This window comes from Pongo abelii, chromosome 15 (genome assembly GCF_028885655.2).
Source record: "Pongo abelii isolate AG06213 chromosome 15, NHGRI_mPonAbe1-v2.0_pri, whole genome shotgun sequence".
Classification (NCBI taxonomy): Eukaryota; Metazoa; Chordata; class Mammalia; order Primates; family Hominidae; genus Pongo; species Pongo abelii.
The window spans coordinates 76,865,515-76,887,508 of record NC_072000.2 but is presented as its reverse complement, the minus strand read 5'-3'; the positions used below and the strand labels follow the sequence as shown (position 1 = coordinate 76,887,508).

Genomic DNA, 21,994 nt, shown 5'->3' with positions numbered 1-21,994 from the left:
TTGGAGCACTTTCTGTGGACAGAGGTAGAAAATATTTTTTGCTTGTTTTAAAGATAAACTACACCATGAATTTATACTGATGCATCCAGTTCATACTTAGAACCAACTATTGAGTTTTGACTTAACTTCATTGGCCTACATTTCTATTTTCTTTCAACCATGTTACAAAATCTTGCTTTTCAATAATACCAACATAATTACTCATTTGATGCACATAAAGCAGTCTCAGAATATTGATTCCAATATTTAAACCAATAATATAATTGCTGAACATTACACACACACACATATATATGCAGATCTGCATTTATGTATGACCTTAAGGTATGTCCTACTAAGGATGTATTGTCAAATTAATTGTTTTATAGTCAGATGGAATAGTTTCTCTCTGTGTGGTTATGCCACCAATTGGATACATAACCAAATTCATTTGCCTCATTTTTCTTTTGTTTTTTTAGGGACATATTACTATTTAAATTTTGTTTTATGACTGTGTAAAATATTTATTGGTTGTAAAATCAAATTTATAAAGAAACATTATATTCAAAGAAATGTAGCTTCTCTACTTACCTCTTCCACACTATTCCTTCACTCTGCATATAGGCAACCATTAAAAAAATATGATTTGTCTTTCCATTTTGTTTAAATGTAAGCATGTGTGTGTATATATGAATCCATAAAAAATGGTAACAAGTATACATGTTTTCTCCATTTTGCTTGTTTTCTCTGAATATCTTAGAGATTAATCTGGAGGAATATATAGACATTCTTCATTCCTTCCTACAGCTGCATAATTTTTACTAGCTTATCCAACCAGTCCCTTACTGATGGACATTTAGGTTGATGCTGGTCTTTGGCTTTACAGATAGTGTAAATGTAGAGGATTTTTTTGTTGACTTGGCAGAGCCTTTGAGGAGGAGTCAGGGGGTGAGGTTGTTGGGGCACTAGGGTTCCTCTCACATGGTCAGGGATTTACCCTGGATATCCGAGAATGGGATTCCCATTCTGCTGGAACTGTAGTAATAGGTGAATCCTGGTTCCTGGATAGTTGGTAGTGAGAGGTACTAAAATTGTGTGTGTCATGAGAGTTAGCATGAGCTGGGGGTTCTTGGTGGTGGAAGAGAAGAGAATATGGTGCTAGACAATGGCCAACCCATGCAAAATGCACTTAAACTCTCAGATGCCTAGTTTTCCTTTGGGAAATTGTAATCCAGGATATTCTACCTATTTGTATTTCCCATGTCACTGCTATAGTAGGGGTTATTACTATTTTTAAGGCATTAATAACACTGTTTCTGACAAGTCCTGTCTGTTTTCTGTCTCTATCCTAACTTGTTTCTCCTTGAATTATCCCTAAATCAAATTGTCCTGTAGCTTACGCTGGCTCTACAATAATGATGTAACTGTTTTGGCGTAAACTACAGTGTGCTCGTCTTCATCCCACCTCTCTGACTGTTCCTTTTCGGTCTTTTTTTCTCTGCCTGTCCTGTAAAGTTGGAGTACCCCAAGTGTACTTCTTCTCAGTAAACTCTTGGCCTTCTTCTCAGTAAACTCTTTTGGGTCCTTGATCTTTCAGAGAATTCAATGAAAGCTACGGATTTACTCTTTCCATAGAAAAATGTACATTTCTACCTATGTACAAAATTGTGTGTATCATTTCAAGGGGTTCATGGACACTTCTCCATGAAGACAAGGTCAAAGACATTTGCTCTCACACATTCTGGGCTTCCTCTCCTAGGACCTTCACTTGCCATCTAATTACAATGACTCCCAAATCCATATCTCAGGCCCAGACTTCTCTCCTGCTCTCTTCAACAGCCTCCAGGTCATCCCTATCTGTAGAACATGTCTACAGCTGAGGTTGCCCTCTCCCTCCCATGAGTCTGCTCTTCCTCCCATGTCTCAGTGGGTGGCTGTATCATCTGGCTTGCTGACCAAGCCACAACCCAGAGGGCATCCTTGGCTTCTTCCCTATCACTCTCCCCATCTAATCAATGATGCTTAAATGGGAGCAAGACCCATTTCTTTCTCCATGCCGCAATCATAATTCAGGCCACCATCATCACGCACCTGGATAGCTATAGCAGCTTCCTAACTGGTCCCCTGGCCTCTTGAATGAAACTCTCCCCCACTGGGTATCTACTGTTACATAGCAGCTAGTAAGATCTTTCTAAACTGCAATCTGATCATATCACTCCCCTGTTGATAACTCTTCAAAAGCTCTCCTGTTGCCCCACTGACGGGTTTTAGCATGACAAAAAAAGCCCTCATTGCTTGCTCCCTGGGGATTCCAACTGCTGTATCTAATTTTATCCAGTATTTCTGCACCGGTGGGGGCCAAGGTGAGATTTGATACAAAACTTTATTTTGAAAAAGCCTCATAAGCCATCCAAACAGTTTCAACAATCACCAAATAGAACAGGGCTGAAACTAGGGGGTGGGGCCAGATCACAAACAGTTTCCGAGCAGCTCCTGTATGCAAGGAAGTCTCTACAGTGGATGCAGTGATGAGGAAAACAAGATTTTGCCCCCAAGGGCCTTATAGTCCATAAAGGGGATAAAGGGTGGAAAAAAGAGGCATGTTCCAAATGAACTACTCAAGAAAACAAACATGTAGATGTCTTTTTTTTTTTTTTTTTTTTTTTGAGACAGAGTCTTACTCAGTTGCCCAGGCTGGAGTGCAGTGGTGCGATCTTGGCTCGCTGCAACATCCACCTCCTGGGTTCAAGAGATTCTCCTGCCTCAGCCTCCTGAGTAGCTGGGATTACAGGTGCACACCACCATGCCTGGCTAATTTTTGTATTTTTAGTAGAGACGGGGTTTCACCATGTTGGGCAAGCTGGTCTCGAACTCCTGACCTCAAGTGAACCATCCGCCCTGGCCTCCCTAAGTGCTGGGATTACAGGCATGAGCCACAGCGCCCGGCCAAGAAAACAAACGTGATTAGATGTCTACCACATACCAGGCATGTAACATAAAGGAAAATGCATATTTAAATGTCACAGAAAGGGAAAGTACCACAGGGCTGCACGAGGGAAGAGACAACTTCCAGTTGAGGTAAATTAGCAAAGTCTTTGTGGAAAAGAAGTGCTTGAAGAAGATGTACTTGAAGGGCAGGCAGGGAATGGACATGCAGAGAAAGGGTCAGGGCCTGGGAGAGCCTCCAGGCAGAAGTAGCCATAGGTGCAAAGATATGGCCTATGTCCTTTGAAGTTAACCACAACCCTGGGGTGCCCTGCTCTCACCTGGGCTCCAGCCTCCAGACAGTGAGGAAGCTTCTGGAAGCCGAGAGGTGGTGCTATTTGCATTTTTCTACATTCTAATGAAACCCTGAAGAGGTTCTGAGGTTCATCCCAGTACAGCTATTGCCCATTTCACAGATGGAGAGAGTGGAGTCCAGAAGAATTCAATTAAGATCTTCAAATATATAAAGTCATGGAGAGTAGAGACATTTTCTGCCCTTTGGAAGCAGAGCTATTGGCTTTGGGAGTTCAGAAGAATAAGGGATCCCTTTAAATTAGGATGTGAGGTGGTAGTCACAGAAGGCTTCTTGGAGGAGGTATGAGTTGAGCAGAACCCTAAATTGGGGGTAGGATTTATATAGGCTGGGAGGTAGGGGGAAACCCCAGGTGTGGGAAAAGCACAGGTGTGTTCAGGGGACAGTGAGGACTCCAAGTGGGGCCTGGAAAGGGGATCCAGTGAGACCGATGTGGAAATAAGGCTGATGGGTAAGTGGGGGCCAGACATTGGCCCCAAATAATGGAATCTCTCCTCCTCTGTGCTTGCTCTGTGTTCCACCAGGACCAGCTACTCTTCTGCGATGACTGTGACCGTGGCTATCACATGTACTGTTTAAATCCCCCGGTGGCTGAGCCCCCAGAAGGTAATGATGATGAGCTCAACAATAACAACAGCAACAGATACTACTACTACTAGCACTTACTGAGCTCTCACTATGGTACAGGCCTTGTGCTAACGGCTTTACATGTCCATGTCTTGTCTCATTTAATCATCACAACCCCACAAGGTAGGTACGACGACTGCCATTTTACAGATGAGGAAACTGAGGCACAGTCCAAGCAGCTGAAATTTCAACTTGAGGGCCGAGGAGGTTTTTCCCAGACGTGCAGTGGAGATGACTGGGAAGAGTGAGCTTCCAGGGGAACTGGCACAGGCCCGGCGACACTAGTTTGGAGGCATGACACTAGTAGTGAGGGTCTTGATAAGAGTTGAGCCCATCTCCTCTGAGCACCTGCTTTCTGCTGAGCCACAGACTCCGGCACGTTTTCAGGCCTGGGACTTGGTTTCTGCATTGCCAAAGTTCAAAGGAAACAGGGTTTACAAGAAGTTAGGGCCACTGGGGTGGGGCTCCAGAGTTAGCAGAGGGGCTGCTACTAAAGCCATCTCATTTCTTGCAGGAAGCTGGAGCTGCCACTTATGCTGGGAACTGCTCAAAGAGAAAGCCTCAGCCTTTGGCTGCCAGGCATAGAGCCCCAGGTCACAGAATGTGACTCGCTGCTGGAGAGCCTAAAGCAGAGCCCAGTTCAAACCAGAACGCGCCCTCCTCCCACGTATCCAGACAGACCAACTGCAAGGAAAAGAAATAGTCCCAGAGGGGCACAGACACATGGAACCAAGAGGGCGAGGCATCTCCTGACCTCCCCCGATATGTATGGAACTTCAGCCAGCACCTCTTTGTCTCTACCAGAAGGAAGTTGCACTTTGGAAGAACACCCCCGGCCCCAGCCCTGTGGAACCCCTCTCACTTTTACCCTAGCACTGAGGCCCTCTCATTCGTTCCCATTTTAAGGGAAGCCATTTTCTGACCACTCATCCATCACTTGTGTGTAGTGTGGTGTTTTTTATCTATTGTGTTCCAAGAAATCTTAGCACAGCCTGTGTCCGCCCAGCTTAAGCTCTTCATCCTGAAACCCTCACCCAAGGAACAAAGGGCCGTGGAGAAGCTGTCATTTATGGCAAGCCTCACTGGAAACTTCTAGACTTGGGGTCTTGAAACCCCTTCTTGTTCCTTGGTGTCTGTGGAGACAAAGAGTTGCCTTCTAGAACCCCAGCAGTGGCATCCACAGCCCGCCTGGTCTTGAGCCACTGCGTAAAGTTACTAGATGGGGGCAGTGGGGGGAGGGAGAGGTGTGGAGACATGGGAGGAAACGTTGTGGAAATGGTGCCAAGGCACCGCCATAGCCAGTCAGTACTTGTTATCTATCGGGAGAGACTTTGCAAGGGGCCAGGCTGGTTCCTTGACCTTCAGAGCCGGAGCATCCTTTAGGTGAGACCAGCCACGGCCTATGGACAGAGGAAGACGGTCAAGCCTCTGCCTCTCAGCCCACCTGGGTCTGCAGACCTGGTTCAGCTTCTCCTGGTGGGACTCAAGAACTAGGAAGGGGAGCGAAGGCTACCCAATCATGTGTCCGAATGCTGGATACAGGGGGCTGCAGCTTTGAGAAACCTTCAGTATTGATGCGACGCTCTGAATTCCTTTTTCCAAGTAATTTCTTCCTTCCACGTAGTGTATGTTCGCTATTGTCTACTGAGACCTGACTGGGAATTTTAGGATGGGGGAGAGAAGATTGTTATCTAAACAAATAATTAGGGTGACGTGGTCATTATTCACAACCAGGGTGGCCACATTTTAGAACTCTCAGTGCGGGGGCTGCTCTTGTCTCCTAAGCTCCCCAAATGTGCAGGACTCTCGTTTTCAAAAAAATGTGTCTAGAAGAAAGAGGTGGGGAGGCTGAGCTTCCGAGAACTCTGTGTGTTGGAAGATAGCCCCAAGGGCTGGAGCGGATTGGGCTGACTTTGAATCGCAGCAGCAGCACAATAACTGACATATTTCTGGAAAAATCATTTGCCCAAAGGGCAGGTCTCAGTGAGCGGAACCCTCGCGCATGCTTGGCTTCTCTGAAATCAGCTCCATCTCTGTGGTCTGGCTGCTCACAACAAAGGCCCAGGTTATTTTTAGTTCTTCAGCTCCTGAGGAAGCTCCTGGAGACTCGGGCTAGTTGGGCCACTTCTGCCCGGCTGCAGTATTTGTGCTGTCCCTCGGCAGGAGTGCTCCTCTCCAGGCTAATTGCTCTTGGTCAGTGGACCCAGGGCAGCCTGGCATGAAACCAAGCAGTGTGGATCTCCCCCACGCTTCAGCAGAGTGACCTGTGGCAAGCGATGGGGGTCACTCCCCTGCAGGGGCCTGTGGCCTCAGAGTGAATCACACACATACATAATGGTCTCATTTAAAGGGCCCCTGTCCGGATGGAATTTTCATCTTCCTCATAAGTAATTTCCTTCCGCCTGCTGGTCGGTGAGCTTGTCTGAATCCTGAAGGCCCAGGGAGGGATAGGGAGGGTGACATTCCATCAGAGGGGCACATTTTCTCTCCTGACTACTCCAGCTCTCTTCCCACAAAACCCAAAGCAGGCTGTCTCCAAAGGCTAATAATTGGTTTTGAGCGTCATTTTAATTTAAATTTAGAAAAAAAAATTCCCCAAATGTTCCCAAGTGCCACAATAGCTTAAAAGTTTAAAAAACAAGTCCGAAACCCCAAATTGTGGCTCTACAACTTCACACGTTGTCTTCAGAGTATGTGCAAATTTGTTTTCCACAGAAGTGCAGGTGATAGGGCAGCCCTGTTTGATCTCAGCCCCATTTCTGCTCTGCCTACACAAGCTGAGCCTCAGCTGGGTCTCCCAGGCCAAGGCAGGGCACTGGAACTTGCCTGCACTGGTGAGGGTCAGGGCTCTGGAGTGACATTAAGATGGCCCCGGAGTTCCCTTCTCAGCTTCATTACTCCCTGGAGTAATGAAGGCCTCAATTTCCTCATCTGGAAAGCGGGGATAGCAAGCCAGCTTGTGGGCTGGCACTGTCAGGGTACTGCAAGCAGACAAAAGTCTCCATGGTCACATTTATCACCTCTGTGTTGAAAAGAGGATGGGGTTGGTAAACTTTAAATTGTTCTCTTTTTTTTGAACCCCAGAGAATGAGCTAGAATCATAGGATGCATGTGAAGGATCAGGGTTTTTGTGTTGCCGCTGCCATGGAGTAGCTGTGTGACATTGGGCAAGTCACCTAACCTCCCTGAACCTCAATTTGCCCACCTGGAAAATGGAGATAGTAACACTTGCCCTGCCTATTCCAGAGTGACATTGGGAGTCTTAAGCATCATGTTACATAAACAAGCACTGCAGAGCCATGCTTGTCTGGGAAGAACTCCAGATGTTTTCCATGTCCGCCTTCTTGTGTGCATTAGCCAATGTTAGATGTCTTCTTCAAATCTCCCTTGTGACCAAAGAGAGAGTTTATATTGCCAGGGCTGGGCTGCCCATGGTCAGGGTCCTGGCAAAAGCTGCGACCAAGGAAATCATGACTTGCATGGGCTGTGGGGTGGAGGTGAGGGATGTACATGGGGTTGGGGACTTTAAAATGAAGGTGCTCAGGATACTCCTTCTATAAGATTAATGCAGTTGAGAATGGAAAGGTGACTTTTAGAGAGGGCTATGATTTGTTTCAGTTCATGGGTAACGCTCACTTTCTGACCAACACTGCCACTTTCTAGCTCACTGACCTTGGGCCAATGTCTTCACCTCTCTGAGCCTCATTTCACATGTCTGTAATGTGGGGAAACATGGCCTATCCAGCATGGTCTTTGCAGGTATTCGAGGTGACATTGGTAAAGATTCTGGCACGGGTCTGGCATGATGATGGTCCCCACTCCATGGTAGCTATTGTCATTTTCTGCAGAGGCAACCAAATGGAGATAATGATGTGGTTGTCTCCCAGCTCAAATGCTGGGAACAGCCAGGAGAACTTTGCTGGGCTTCACCCCTCTGTATTGTGGCTCCAGCAAACCACAGAGGTGAGGCTGCCAGATCCAACCGGAAGTGGAAATCCTGTTTCCTGTAGGCATTTTTGAAACCCTGCTTTTTGGATCTGTAGCAGATCCAGTGGAGGCAACATTATGTGGAAATAGAAACAGGGCTCCTGCTAGGAGATTGACATTCTGGCTTTCCTTCGGAACCCCTCACTGACTCATCGCCCCTAAAGCAGGAGCCAGCAGGTCCCAAGGTTCCCCTGCTCCTGTCTCTTCCCCAGGGCGAGGTAGGAAGCCCAGGCAGGCTGAGCCCAGCCGAGTGGAACCAGGGAAGAGCCCGTGGGTGGATGGAAGGGAGGGAAGGAGGCCAGATTCCTCCAGAGCTGGGGAAGATAACGGGTTTTGAAGTTGGGGGAGGGTTTGGGTTTCACAGTGATGGTTTCATGATACTCTGGAGGGTTACACACTCCTGGTGCATTTTTGTCTTCGTGCTTTGAATACAGCCCGCTTCCTTTCAACCCTCCGCTTAAAACGTTTTGATGTTTTAAGGAAGAAAAATGAGATGATTGTTATTACTTTTCCTTTGGGGGCAAGTGGAGGAGACTTGTGTTCTTTTATGCCGCTGAAGAAAGGTTGCTGGCAACCTCAGGCCTCAGGACTCAAAGAAGAGGGGCTTATAGTCTCCTCTTTGGGTCTATGTGTGAGGAGGTAGGGGGCATTGTGCTGCCCGTGGCCCAGGGCGGGCCCTGAGGACCACATCCCTGCCCCTCAGGCTGGTTTTTAGCCTGTGGTGGAAGTGCTGGGACAGAAGTAGCCTCTTCTTCTCTCACTCCCCGGCTGCCCCTCCTAGCCCCTCTTCAGGGGGTCCCAATGTCTCAGCCTGAGGGAGAAGTTGGTTCTGGCCAGAGCCACACTCACACTCTCACGGGATGCCACAAGTCCCAGGCCTGGCTCCTGGTAGCAGTGGTGACTTGGTGTCCCTTTTAGCAGTCTCCCATTCCTGGGGAGGAAGAAAGACAGGGGTGCCTGGGGAAGGGAGGGTGGGAGGGCATTTGGGAGGGGCGAGGATCTCCGGTGGAACAAGGCAGAGAGCTGGATGTCCTCAGGGAGAAATCCTGGAGCTAAGGAGCTGGAGGGTAGCAGGTGGGAGTGAACAGTGATTGTAACTCTTTTTTTTTTTTTTTCTGAGGCTTGTGATCCTGGGCAACAGATTATTATTATTATTTTTTAAAAAGGCCAAACCTCTGCCCAGTTCTGAACACTGATTCAGCTCCCTCTTTCTTGAGGCCGCCTGTTGGTTGTGTGGGGTTTCAGGGATGCTTCTGAGGCCAAAGTAAGCCCCTCACCCAGCTGGGGAGAGAAGGCAGTGAGGAAGGGCTGGATCATGCCTGCAGCCTTGGGGAGTGAAGCATTTCCAGGCACTGCTACCAGAGGGGTCAGGCCCCCAGGGCCCTGTCCCCCAAGCCCAGGACACCAGTAGCTGGGAAGGAAAGCGGGGGACTGGCCGTCCTCCTCCTCTCCCCCCTGCAAAGTGGACAGAGCTCCTCCTCTTCCTGCTGTGTGTTGCCCATCTTGAAATCTTACTCCCATCCCCAAAGCATGCTTTTGGATACCAGGTGAAGGAGAAGGATGGTGATGATGGGGAACAGAAGTTTTAATTTGCCTCAGGCCTACGAATCTCCCTACCTGAACCCCAACTTGCCATAGAGTCTAACTGGTCCGTGGTCAGAAGGGGGGCTCCATAGCTGTCTGGGGGTTGGGGCTCCCTCCCCCATTTCTGAGCATTCCCAGGGTTTGGGAGTCTGCTTATGATTCTCTGCCAGAGGCCACAGCCACCAGCCCTGAGTGTGGAAACAATGGGACAGATGGGTTGGTTCAGGGCCTTTGGGCAGCTGGTGGAGGGTCTTGGAGAGCTGGGAACCCCTTCCTAGGGAGGCTGGAGACCCTCTGGTCTGTGAGTGGACAGCTGAGAGTGGGGCAGGTGGAAGGAGGGGAGAGGAAGATGTGGGTGCTGCCTGCTGGGCACCCGGGATGTGGGAGGATAGACAGCCTCCCAGGCAGAGCGAGTGGGAGCTGCCTTAGAGCCTCTCAGCAGCTGTCCCCGGGGAGGCCTGGCTGTGCGGCGGGCGCCCCCTCCATGTGCGCAGCCCAGGCAGCTTGAAGAGAGGCCCAAAGGAAGAGCTGTCAGGAAACTCTGAGGAGGAGGGGTCCGGGCTTGCCAGTTCCCTACCAGGGGGTTTTCCAGAAGGAACAGGGAACTCCCTGCATGAGGGGAAAGATGTGGAAGTGAGTGGGTTCCCGGAAACAGGCTTTCTCTGCGTTCTGAGTGAGTCCTGGCTGTGAGGGGTCCTGAGGTGACTCCCCAGGGCCCTTGGTTCCAGCTTCTCTCCCCACTCCTTCCCTTTCTCTGCTCCAGTGCCAGCCTCAGGTTGTAGGGCAGGTGGCCTTGAGAGAGGGACCTTCCACAGTTCCCCTTCTTTGGTTCCACCAGGAGAAGGGAGTATTTTGCTGATGGCGACATTTCCCAGGGCAGTCCAGAGGAAGGCAGGAACCAGGACTGGCAGGCAGCCAGAACCCTCTTGGACAGAGATATAATTACTCATCATGACCTCTAGCCCAGGCAGTGAGCAAAATGGCCCTGTGGGCTGGCACCAACCCTGTCTAGCAAATAAATGCGGCCATGATGGGGACGGGAGGGCAGGTAAGTGGGCCTTGTAGGAAACGGGAGAGGCCCGTGAGCCCCTGGGGCCTATATTCCCTCAGCAACACAACCCTACAGACCCCCAGGTTATATTTTCACTCACTGCATCCCATTTGCTCATTTGCTTGCCTCTCTGCATCTCTGTTCTTCATTTCAATGTTATGAATATTGATGATGAGAACAGGAATGCCCATGCGTGTGTGCGTGCACACACACACACACACACACACCCTACTTAATGAACCAAAGGGAAACTTTGATGTTGCTCCAGGACAAGAGGGAGAGCCAGGGGCTGCCAGGCAAGGTGCATCTTTCCTGAAGTCTTCTCCAGTCCTGCTCCTCCAGCTCTCAGCCTCTGCACAGCCACAAGGGTTGCAAAGGGAGCCTTGTGCTTGGAAAGCCACTGGCTCCGCGACCTCTCTCCTTCTCTTCCCTTCGTTCACCTATGCTTCTTTTCATGAAAGACATTTGGCAATAGTTGGGGACTTCAAAAGTCTCAATTCTGCTATCAAAGGGATGCAAAGATTTTATGGCTAGAAGGGGGGTTGTGGTTTATACAGACTTGGTTTGCCCTTCCATGTCTACTCCCCACTGAGACCCTGATTCTCCTCCTGCCCTCTCCCTTCCCTGCACTGTTTCCTCCCTTCCCTCTGCCGTGATAGATGCTAAGGAGTGGGGTGGAGGTGGGAAGTGGGAAGCAACAGTGGCGTAAAGGAAAAAGAAAATATACCCCGCGCACATTTTCAACATGTAGTTGAAGAAGCCTAAATTAGGTACTAGAAAAGAAAGGACAGAAACACTGCCTGATATGTGAGCAAGAGCATGAAAATATAGAATGATTATCTCAGAGCAGAGGAGGTGGGGAGCAGGTGGCTGGAGAGAGGCGGGGTGGGTAGGCAGGGCGTCCCTGGCTCACCAATGCATCTGGTCCACATGGCATTTGGGAAAGCAGATGGGTCATGCTTTTGCAATGAATGGTCAGATGCTTAGGGGGCATTTGTGCTTCTCTGGCCAGGAAAGGGAACAGAGTGCATCCGAGCTGCCCCCCACTCATCTGCCATGGTTGTCCACCGTGGGGGTTTTTCCTCTGAAGGAAAATGAACCCATCTTTTGCTTGCCATGAATCGTTGCAGGGCGGGCTGTTACTGGCTAAATTAAAACCCTTGGCAGGGCATCGACTATGTGCGAGGCAATGCTCTAGGTCCTGTGGGGGCTGGAAAATAAACCACATCCTGGCCTAGCCTTCAAGTTGCTTTTCAGCCGTAAAATTAAGCTCTGCCAAGCAATCGTGATTGTAGGTCAAGTATCGTACCACCACGGAAGGTGTAAGTATATGTAGGTTTCTCTTTTGAGGATGCGTGTTCATCAGTAGAAGACAAGCAGGTGGAGGCATCCAGTGATTTCCACCCTGTGGAGGTTGAGGGGTCGCGGGAAGAAAACAGATGACCTCAGCCTAGTTGCTTTAATCTGCTTTTCCAAACACTGGATGCCCTTGGATGACAGTGTCCTCAGCATTAAAGCTGGTGAACTGATGGAAGGCACCTGGCCTGGAGTGTGTTGGGCAGCCAGTGCCCCCAGAGCTGCTTGCGGGTTCCTGGGGTGGAAGGTAGGGAGGTGCAATTGGCAGGGCCTGATCAGAGGCAGAAAATGACCCCCACAGTGGTCTTTTCCCTGCTAGAGAAAGCAGAGAGGGGGACTGGGGGGGTGGGGGCTTCATGCACAGATTGGGCACACTCCACCAGACCCCAGCAAGGTCAGCTGCCCCATGCCTGTGTCTGGCACTGCTGGTGTGTGCAGGGATGAAACCCAGCATCAGAGAGGTTTTCAGCAAACCTTCCATGCTCACCTTTGGCCAGGTGCTTGTCAGATCCTAGCTTTGTGCTGGCTTAGACTCTCAGTTGTTTGTGTTGACAGCATTAGGAATAAACCATTTGTTTCATCTTTCCTTTTCTCCCCACGTGTCACAGCCAGATTTCAGCTTTGAGTTATTCCCTGAAGAAGCCACACCAACCTTGCTTTCAAGCAAAATGCCTGGGCTTGGGGGAAGGCATGTATCTGTCCATGTGTGGATGTCGGCTCAGAGCTGTAGCTTCTCTGTGGGGGGTGGCTCAAGGGACGGCTCCTCTGGGGCCCTGGATGGCACATGACTCCCAGTGAGGAGAATTCTGGTGATCTCTGTGGAGGTAGTCAGGGACACAAAGCTTGGCTGTGAGTCTGGTTTTAAAGTGCGTGAGAGCCTGAAAAGCAAGCAGGGGTTTGGTCCACTCACCTACTTGAAAGCCTGTGGGCAACGTTCTTTTGAGCCAAGACTCCTCTGAATGGCCCTGCTGGTGGAAGGGGTGAGGCAAAGGCCTCTGACTTGGACCCTTCACACACCAGACTGGCAGCACTGTCCCCAGGCAGCCAGTGGTGGGCCCTGAGCCCTCTGGCCCCCAGCTCCTTGAGGGATGAACCTGGGAGCCCGAGAGCCAGTGGCTGAGTTCTGAGAAGGCTCCATCTCCCGCCTGCCCTTGAGCGCACTCTCAGGCTGAGAACACGGTCTCATCAGGCGCCTCCCTGGCCTGATGCTGTGCTGTCTACGTCACATGGTCAATTCACAAAAGCCAGGACTAGACCTCAACCAGGTCTTCAGGGTGAGGGCAATTTTTAAGCCCAGTTTCTCTCTTTGGCAGCCAAGACATGGAGCATCTCTGCTAAGAAGCCAAAAGAAATTGGTTTTCTTCTTCTTATTGCTGAAGCCCCTCTGTGTCTCTTCTCAGGGACAGGCTGGTCCAGTGGCTTTGGTGAGGGCGCCTCCATTTATGAATGCTGGGATTCCTCCGAGTGGGCTTTGGCAGGTGGCTCCTATGGTAGGAAGGACGATGAGGTCCCTGGGAAGGAGCTGCTTACCTGCTGCTCCTTGAGGAAGCTCAGGCCTGCACAGGCTCCACCAGGCCTTGGATGCCCTCTAGTTGAGTCAGAGACCTTGAAAATGCACTGAGATCTCCAATTGCTGCCTCCATTGATGTCTCTAGACCTGCAGATACGATGCAAACCTGGGATCGCTTCTTCCAGGTATGGGCACCAGAGAGGGAAGCCACTGCAACATTTTATCCCCATCATTCCAAAATGCTTGCTTGTCTCTTTTACCTCACACTCACAACCGCTTCTGAGACTCTCAGTCATAAAGGAATGACCAAGAGAGTGGGTCTCCAGTGAGAGAAATGCCTATGAAAGAGGGTTTCCCTTTTTGCTCCTTTGAAAGCCCTCCCCACTGATCCTTGGGACCCAATGCCGCATTGCCTCTTGCAGATGAGTTTTTGCCTTGGGCTGCTTCGGTACTTAAGACCAGGACTGAGTCTGACACAGCTTTCATGAGGTTACGGAAAAGGGCTACAGATTTGGAAAGCTGTGTGTAATGGTCTTGAGACAATAGCTCCATTTGGCTCACGCTGGCTTCTCTAAAAAGCAGTGACAGCAACAGACAAACAAAAAGCTCCCACCTCCCACCCCATTAGCTGTCCTCCTCCTTCACTGTGATGTGGTTGCAGTCTCTGTAGGTGTGTGTGCCACCCTGGTCCTCTGTCCTCTGGGGTTGTGCCCTTCCCACGTGTATCAGGTCCCCAGTCTTTCGTGGCTCCTAGCGTGAAGTGCTGTGATGTTTCTGCCCTGTCTAAGGGACGTATCAAGCTCTCTCAGTGTTTCAGTGTTGGAGATTGAGGCTGTGCCACATCTCCTGCCATCCTAAGGGGACATGCTGGTTCTGTGACTTCCCAGAGAGCTGGCAGATTGTGACAGTCTCCAGGAGAACCTACAGATTGGAAGCAGCCCACACCTGATGTGGACTCCTGAGCCGGGACTCGCTCTTCATTCAGGAGACTGGTGGCCCGTGTGCCAGGACCACCCCACCTCTCTTGCTGCCTTTTCTCCTGTCCTGACGGGGTTCTGGGAGGGAGACCTGTCGCTGATGAGATGAAGAATGACGTGGGGATCGAGCAGCCTTCTTCTTTGGGACCCCTCGATATCCCATGGAATGCTCGCACGTTCTCAAAGACTGAGTCACAAGCCCCTACCCCTTCCTTGCTGTGGTTAGTATCTTGTTCTGTGATTGGTTAGCAATGTTGACTACCCATGTAGTGAATCTTTTGTCTGCAATTTAGAGAATGTGTAAACAAATAAAAGGCTTTAAAACTCTTGGAAACTCTTATTTTCCCTACCAATAGTTAGGACCTCACTTGCAAATGTAGAGATCCTGTGGGGGTAGAGCCCTTTCATGTTGGGGTGTGCAGTAGGACTGCATCGTGTGAGAGAGAGAAAAAGAGAGGGAGAGAGAGAAACACGCATGCATGTGTATCAGGCTCCAGAGAAACACTAGTGCTTTCATGGTTGCAGGGAGACTCCAGGAGCAACAAATTCCAGGTCTCAGTTGCTGCCTGGTGATGAGCTTCTGGCCACGTCATACATAGCGCCAGGGAACCCACAGTCACCGCGACAGCTTTCATGGGCACTGCGGGCACCACAGCTTCAGGCCTTAACTGAGAGCTTCATCTGCAGGAGTAGAGCAGCTGCTTTTCTGGAGACCCCTCGGAGAAGATCCTAGGGCATCCTGAAAGGAGCCCCCTAGATTTTCTGGGGGAAGGGAGGTTGATGAATCAGAGATGACTCACAGCAGAGGTGGGGGAATATGGTTGGGGAGAGAGAGACCTCTGGTGCAGGACCCATCTAGAAGCCAGCTGAGTCATTGCTCCTTCCCTCTCAGCTGCCTTCCATGAAGGCAGTGAGTTGGCTGCCCTGGGCAAGGAGCAAGAGGTATCACAGAGGACACATCTGCCCCTAGAGTCTCCAGAGTCTGCTTAGCAACAGCCTTAAAGCAACAGCCTGTGGGTATGGGACTACTGGTCCATGCAGGAATTGGTTTCCTGAGGCTGCAAGTTAAGAGTCAGTCTTCCAAAAATAAATTTTAGATAGATAAATAAAGGCCTCTACTCTATGCTAGGTACTGGGGCTACAGCAGAGAAGACAAAGCTCCACCTTTCATGAGGCTCACAGTCTTGCCAAGGAGGCAGGCACCAGACAGGTAATAATACAACATGTGAGGAACGGGGTCAAGGGGGAAATTGAGGGAACTAGAACATGAGCTTCCTGGTCTCAATCAGTCAACGTGGTTTTAGTTGGAAGCTACTGTGCATTTTGGTAAGACACAGGTGGGCATGGCAGTGTGAAGACACCATGTCACTTCTTATTCCTCCCCTAAGTGAGTGCTGCACTGTTCTTTAATGAGTCATCCATGCACCTTCAGCCTTTGCTTTTCTAAGCGTAATGTGGGGCCGTTATTTCAGCAGAGGAGCCATTGACGGTTGCTGCAGACATGGGCCATTGAGCAGGCTGTTGAGCCGTCTCTGCAGTGGGAGAGATGTTCGCATTCAGGGACCAGAGGGGAAAGGCCAGGCCTTCACCCAAAGCAGTTTCAAGTGACAGCTGGACCTGCAATGCTGAACTGCTAATTTCAGCAATCGGGGGGAATTAGGCTCATATAGCAAAATCCAGGCAGCAGACGATTACACAGACACCCACATTCAGGCCTTTCATCTGCACGGAGAGCTGTGCACGTTTCTGCTTTAACCCCAGGGAACCCAGCATTGCATCCTAGTCTGCTATGGTATGAATGTTATCTCCCCCAAAATCCATATGTTGAACTCTCCACCCTCAGGGTGATGGTATTAGAAGCAGGGAATTTGGGAGGTGATTATGTCATGGGGGGCGGAGTCCACATGAATGGCATTAGTGCCCTTATAAAGGAAGCCCAAGACAGACCCCTTGCCCCTTCACCATGTGAAGTTGGAGTGAGAAGGTGGCTGTCCATGAGGAGACAGGCCCTTGCAGGACACTGAATCTGCTGGCACCTTGATCTTGGATTTTCCAGTCTCCAGAATTGTGAGAAATAAATTTGGCTTATTGTTGATAAGCCACCCAGTCTATGGCACTTTATTATAGGAGCCCAACAGACAAAGACATTTTATCCCATCAATTTCTGAGAGAGGGCTTTTGAGAAGGCAGTAGATGTGCCATGTTCTGTTGGACCTGAGAAAGTTAACTATTATAATGCAGCCCAGAAACTGACATTGCCCTGAGTCAGAGGGATGGAGGATGGAGGGGGTGTTAGTCCATTTTGTGTTACTAAAGGACATGCCTGAGGCTGGGTAATTTGTAAAGAAAAGAGGATTATTTGGCTCATGGTTCTGCAGGCTATACAAGAAGCATGGCACCAACATCTGCTTCTTGTAAGGACCTCAGGAAGCTTTCAATTGAGGAGGAGCAGGTGTGTTACATGGCGAGGGAAGGAGTGAGACAGAGAGAGGGAGGTCCTAGACTCTTTTTAACAGTCAGTTCTAGTGTGAACCAATAGAACAAGAACTCAGTCATTACCTACCGCTGGGAGGGCAATAAGCTATTCATGAGGGATCCGCCCCCCAGGACCAAAACACTTCCCACTAGGCCCCACCTCCAACATTGGGGATCACATTTGAACACGGACTTTGGTGGGAACACACATCCAAACTATCAGCGGGGAAAACTGGAAGGATCCAAGTTATGTTCAAGCAAACACAGAGCAGAACAGCCTTCCTCTGCTTTTTCCTTGGGGAGAGGAAAAGGCTTGGAATGGTGGTGGAGTGAGGTGGCGAGACCTAGGAAGAAGGGACCAGTGGGATATGATGTTGATGAGTGGCTCAACACCCAGCAGTAGTGGGAGTCTGACAGGTGGGGTTGCAATAGAGATATAATATGGTTTCCCCTCCCTGGGTTGGCAGAAAAGCTACTGAGAGAGGAATCAGAAGTTCTAGATCTTGTCTTATCTGGCTGGGTGACAGTTGACTTTATAGATACAGGCATGAGTTTCTATCAGCCCTAGACTTAGCGGGTTTGGGGAAGGGGCCATGCAGATCGAGGTGTACATGCACCAAATGATCATGCCTGTCTTCCTGCCTCCAGAGTTGGCCTGAGTCAGCGGCCCTCTGGGGTGTCTGGCAAAGTGTGTTTCCATGCAGTGCCTTGGAATGGCATGGTTTAATACCAGACACGATGAGGACAGAAGTTTATGTTGTTCTAGAATAGTGGTTTTCCAAGCAGACTCTGCAGAGGCCTAGGATTCTGGGAATGATTTGGAGATGCCCAGAGGTCTCGGGGGACAGGGGTGGAAGGAAAGTCCTTGAGCCTTGAGCCCCAACTTTCAACTCAAACCAGTGACCAGCACAGCTCCTATTTGATCTGTGTCTTCTATTGGTGGTTCTGCTGCTTCAAAAAACATGCAACAGTTTGAAACCATCTTTGGGGCTAGATGGTGGGAAGGGCACAGGGGTGTCCTCTGAAGTTGTGCAGAGTGATGATGGGAAGTCACCTCGGTCCCATGACCCTCTGCCATGCACAAATGGACGTAGACCATTCCCGGCTTTTGCCAACGGGGTCTGATCTCCACTTGGGGTTTTTCCCTTGGGTTACTCTTAAGAAGAGCAGAGGGGCATTGGTATCATGACCAGGAGGTTCCACTCTGTCCATTCCTGGGCATCCCTGCAGCCTGCAGCACACACTACCCTACCTGCCGCCAGCCCAGCCTGCCTTGGTGTTCTGCTGTCACATCTGCGTTGTAAGCCTCAGCCTGTGTTTTGAACCATCAGCGCTTTTAGCAGGGCCAGAACAACAGTGTGTCCCCAAGGTGGGTGGGTTAGGAATGTTCGGGCTAAACTTCAGGTAATTAGCATTGTTAATGCTCGTTCTGTGATATTACAGCTGTGAGCCTCATTAAAGTGTTCTCCGGGGGAAGCAAGCTGAGATCCAGGTGTCAGCTCTCCTCTGCGCGCAAGCACCCGCCTGCCATCTCCAAGCCTCTGTGCTGAAGCCTGGCTCATTCCCATCCCCTCCTCCTGCTCCTGCTCCCTCTCTGCTGGCATCTGAGCTGGGCCTGCTTCCCTTCGCTGGGATTTGCTCCTTCCCATCCCCTTCTCCAGCATGGAAAGCTCTGTCTCCCCTTTACCCAGAGAGAAACGTGCCCACAGTGTGGAGTGGTATGGCTGCTGCTGGTCCTTGCTCACTGCAACTCAGCTTTGAAAGAAAGATTATTCTGCTCCAGGCAGGGAGCCCAAACCTGCCCTCTACAGTGCCATGGCATTTTATCCATGGCTGTACCCTCCCTTGCCTCCCAGAAAACCCAAGACCTGGTGCTCCCCACCTCCTGGCTATTTCCTGGGCCCAACTGGCATCTGTTGCAGTGGCCCCACCTCAGAAAGAAACCCGAGTCCCTCTGGCATTAATTTCTGGGATTCCTGATTCCTGGGAGGGGAGGCAGGGGACTGACTATTTGCCAAACAGAGAAATATGAAACGCTCTCCAACCCCCTTGAAACCTTGAGGAAAATAATGCCATCCCTGCCAGGGACTAAACACAGGCTCAACCCAAAACGGAGAGGGAAAACACAATTCCAGAGAGCCTCCCTGGGGGCTGGGAGGAGCTAAGGATGGTTGTACCGGGGCCCAGACCCTCTTATTGTCTCCCCTTTCTGCTTTCCTCAAACCCCTGGGTCATCTGTGTCCACAGAGGTGCATGTTCAGAGCGGTCATCCAAGCCATTTTGATGGATACAACTCACCGTCTCATGTGGCTACAGACTTGGAGGATAAAACTTGACAGCAACTTTAGAACTTCCCAGTGGAAGCAGCTGGCCAACTGAGAGGTATAGCATGTACATTGTTGCCTTTAACTCAGGATGGAACCACAGATATGTGGTCCCAAGGCACACAGGAAGGGAGATCATCTGTAAAAGGGCTTCATGAGGAGGTGCATTGGAGCAGAACCTTGAAGAATGTATAAGACTTTGACAGCACGGATTTGGGATTGGGGATGGGCTTTCCAAGTGGAGAGGGCAATTTGAACAAACCCGCCTCCGTTTATTCTAGGGATGCTGGGCTGAGGTTGTCTGGGACCTGTGCCTTAAACACTGCGACCCAGGTTGTACCCCAGATCTAGGGCAAACTCTTCCATGGAGCCCTAGTTGCCACATGACACACAGAGGGCCATTTTCCGAAGCTAATAGCCAATGTCAGGGGCTCAGAGTCTTTAACCTGTGAGAAAAGAGCCTGAGATCTTCTAGCAACTAGTCTTCCACTTTGTTTGATGTGTGGGCTTGGATCCTGTTAAACTATACTCTCTTGGATCCTGTTAAACTATACTATTGCTCTCTCCCATCCTCTATGCAGTGTCCAGAAAGATAACTCCTTAAACTTCTGTCTGATTCCTTTTTATGTGTTTTCTTACAATCCTCATTTCCCACAAGGCACTCCCTCATTTCCCACAACGAACCACTCTAACCTTATCTTTTTGCTTTTGTCAATGTGGTTGAATGGAGATCTCTTATCTGTAATCTCCAGAATGCCACCCCAACCACCCAAGCAGGAGCTCTCTTGCATACACACTTGCTCTCCACCTACAAACATTTCTGAGGCTCCAAACTCCGGGTTTTACCTATCCCTCTCATATAGCACCTGACGCTCCCTGCTCATTGTCAGCTTTCTTGACAGCCTCCCTGATCAGACTAGCTCTTTGAGGGCACGCACTGTGTCTTGTTCACTGTTGAATGCCAACTGCCTGGATCATATTCAACAACAGAATGGGTGGATGAATACAGGGATCCTTGAATGAATGATTGAGTGTGTGAATGGGTGAATGAGTGGATAAGAGGAAAGCCAGTGGTGTGGGGAGTGGAGCACAGTTTGCCTCATAGGCATGGATATTTCTCCCTCTGGGGCATGGCCCTGGCAGAATCAGAAGCAGATCTCCTCCCCTGGCGCCTGTGGGAGGAAGGCAGTTCTGTTGTCTGGGAATGGACTGGGCCGCTAGGCCTTTACCCATCTCTGTTATTGGGTTACTACAGCCCACTTAAAACCCAAATCCTTCAAGTCTTGCTGCATTATTAATCATGATTTATTCTAAGTGGGCCACCCTGTGTTCCTCTTAAAGGAAATCCACTATGCACTTAAAGAAATAATAAATTATGAAGATGATCTCCATGTTTCTCTGGGGCAAAATAGCCAACTTTCTTCTTAAAGAGCTCATAAAGGGCCCTGAAAAAAATACATTATTAGATTTAGTCCCTAAACAGGCATTCACAGATTAAAACTATTTATAAACAACACCTAAAAGCCCAGGGCTTAAAACTGGTGGTTTGTAAATATCCTTTGACTTTGTTCAGTTTCTTTTTTGATTTTTTTTTTTTTTCTTTTTCTTTTTCTTCCTCAGTGATCCTTGTTCTGATATCCTTTGATTTTAAGGGACTAGAATCAAGGACTGCCTTTCTCAACCTGGATCTAGCTTTGGAGGGGAATGGAACGCAGCTTCTGGGGTGATCCTTCAGTTGTGCCATAAAATCATTAGCTTTCCTCTAGTTATGCCATTTAATATACATTGCACTCCTGTATGCTTTTAATTATGTCTTGAGGCCAAAATTATTGCCCTTGGGAATACATTTCCAATTACATAATGGAAGTCAGGAAAGAAAATACTTTCAATTACAAAAGTCACTGGGCTCTAACCTTCGGTGGTCCGTTTGCCAACTGGAGAGAGGCACCAGGAGAGCTCACCCCTGCCTCGGTGCGCACTGTGAGTCGGCCGGTGGAGGGTGGCTTTGGGGCCCGAGAACCCTTGAGAGAAGGCTGGCAATGCCACTCGCAGGCTGGATGACCTGTGGCAGCCATGTTACATAACCTCCATGAGCCTCAGTTTCCTCGTCTGAGAAATGGGGAGAATGACACTTACTTTGTAGGGTTGCCGTGAGGATTAAACACAATCACATGTGTATAGTACCTAGCATGTATGGTTCTTCCTCTCTCATCCTTCTCCTACCATCCTCTCCTCGACCATGTAATCACTGATACGGCAGTAAAAACTTGATCCTAGAATAAAAGGTTAACAAGTTCCTACCCTTAAGACATAAGTTTCCTCAAGAAACTTAGGTGGCAGAACAGGGCAGAGGAAAGTACCCTGGCTTGAGAGTCAGAGAAATGTGGCTTTGTCTGTTTTTCCTTTTCTCTTAATGGAGGGAATTATAGCCACCTTCTAGCTTGCGTTTGTGGGAAGATTCAGTGAGGCAACACGGGTAAAGCCCTTGGCCCCGTATCTGGTACACAACAGGCTCCCAGTAATAGCAGTATCATCTCGGATTATGAAGTTTACCTGTGGAAATTGAGGAGAATGTGGCAAAGGCCACAAGTAACCCCAGACACTGTGCTATGAGAGTTCAGAGGGGAGGGCGCTTCCAACCGGAGAGGAAGCTAGGAAGGTTTCAGAGAGGAGGTGGCATTTGAGCTAATTTGAACCTTAGGTGGTTGGCAGGGAGCAAGAAAGAGATTATGTCAGGCACCTATGTGGAGACAAGAAAATGTGGCTAGTAGTCCAGGCTGGCCAGTATGGAGGAGAGTTTTATTTTATTTTTAATTGACACACAAT

General features: G+C 49.5%; 1 protein-coding gene across 3 annotated transcripts in view; it reads left to right on the top strand.

The window, feature by feature from the left end:
- The window catches only part of DPF3 (double PHD fingers 3), a 279,174-nt gene extending 270,352 nt beyond the window's left edge, over positions 1–8,822 (top strand). For all 3 annotated transcript variants that reach the window (XM_054530783.2, XM_054530781.2, XM_054530787.2), the window contains 2 exons: positions 3,802–3,883; positions 4,419–8,822. In XM_054530783.2, coding sequence (XP_054386758.2) covers positions 3,802–3,883; positions 4,419–4,489 — 153 coding nt within the window. In that variant the 3' untranslated portion in view covers positions 4,490–8,822. The remainder of the gene's footprint in view (positions 1–3,801; positions 3,884–4,418) is intronic.
- The last annotated feature ends 13,172 nt before the right edge of the window (positions 8,823–21,994 follow it).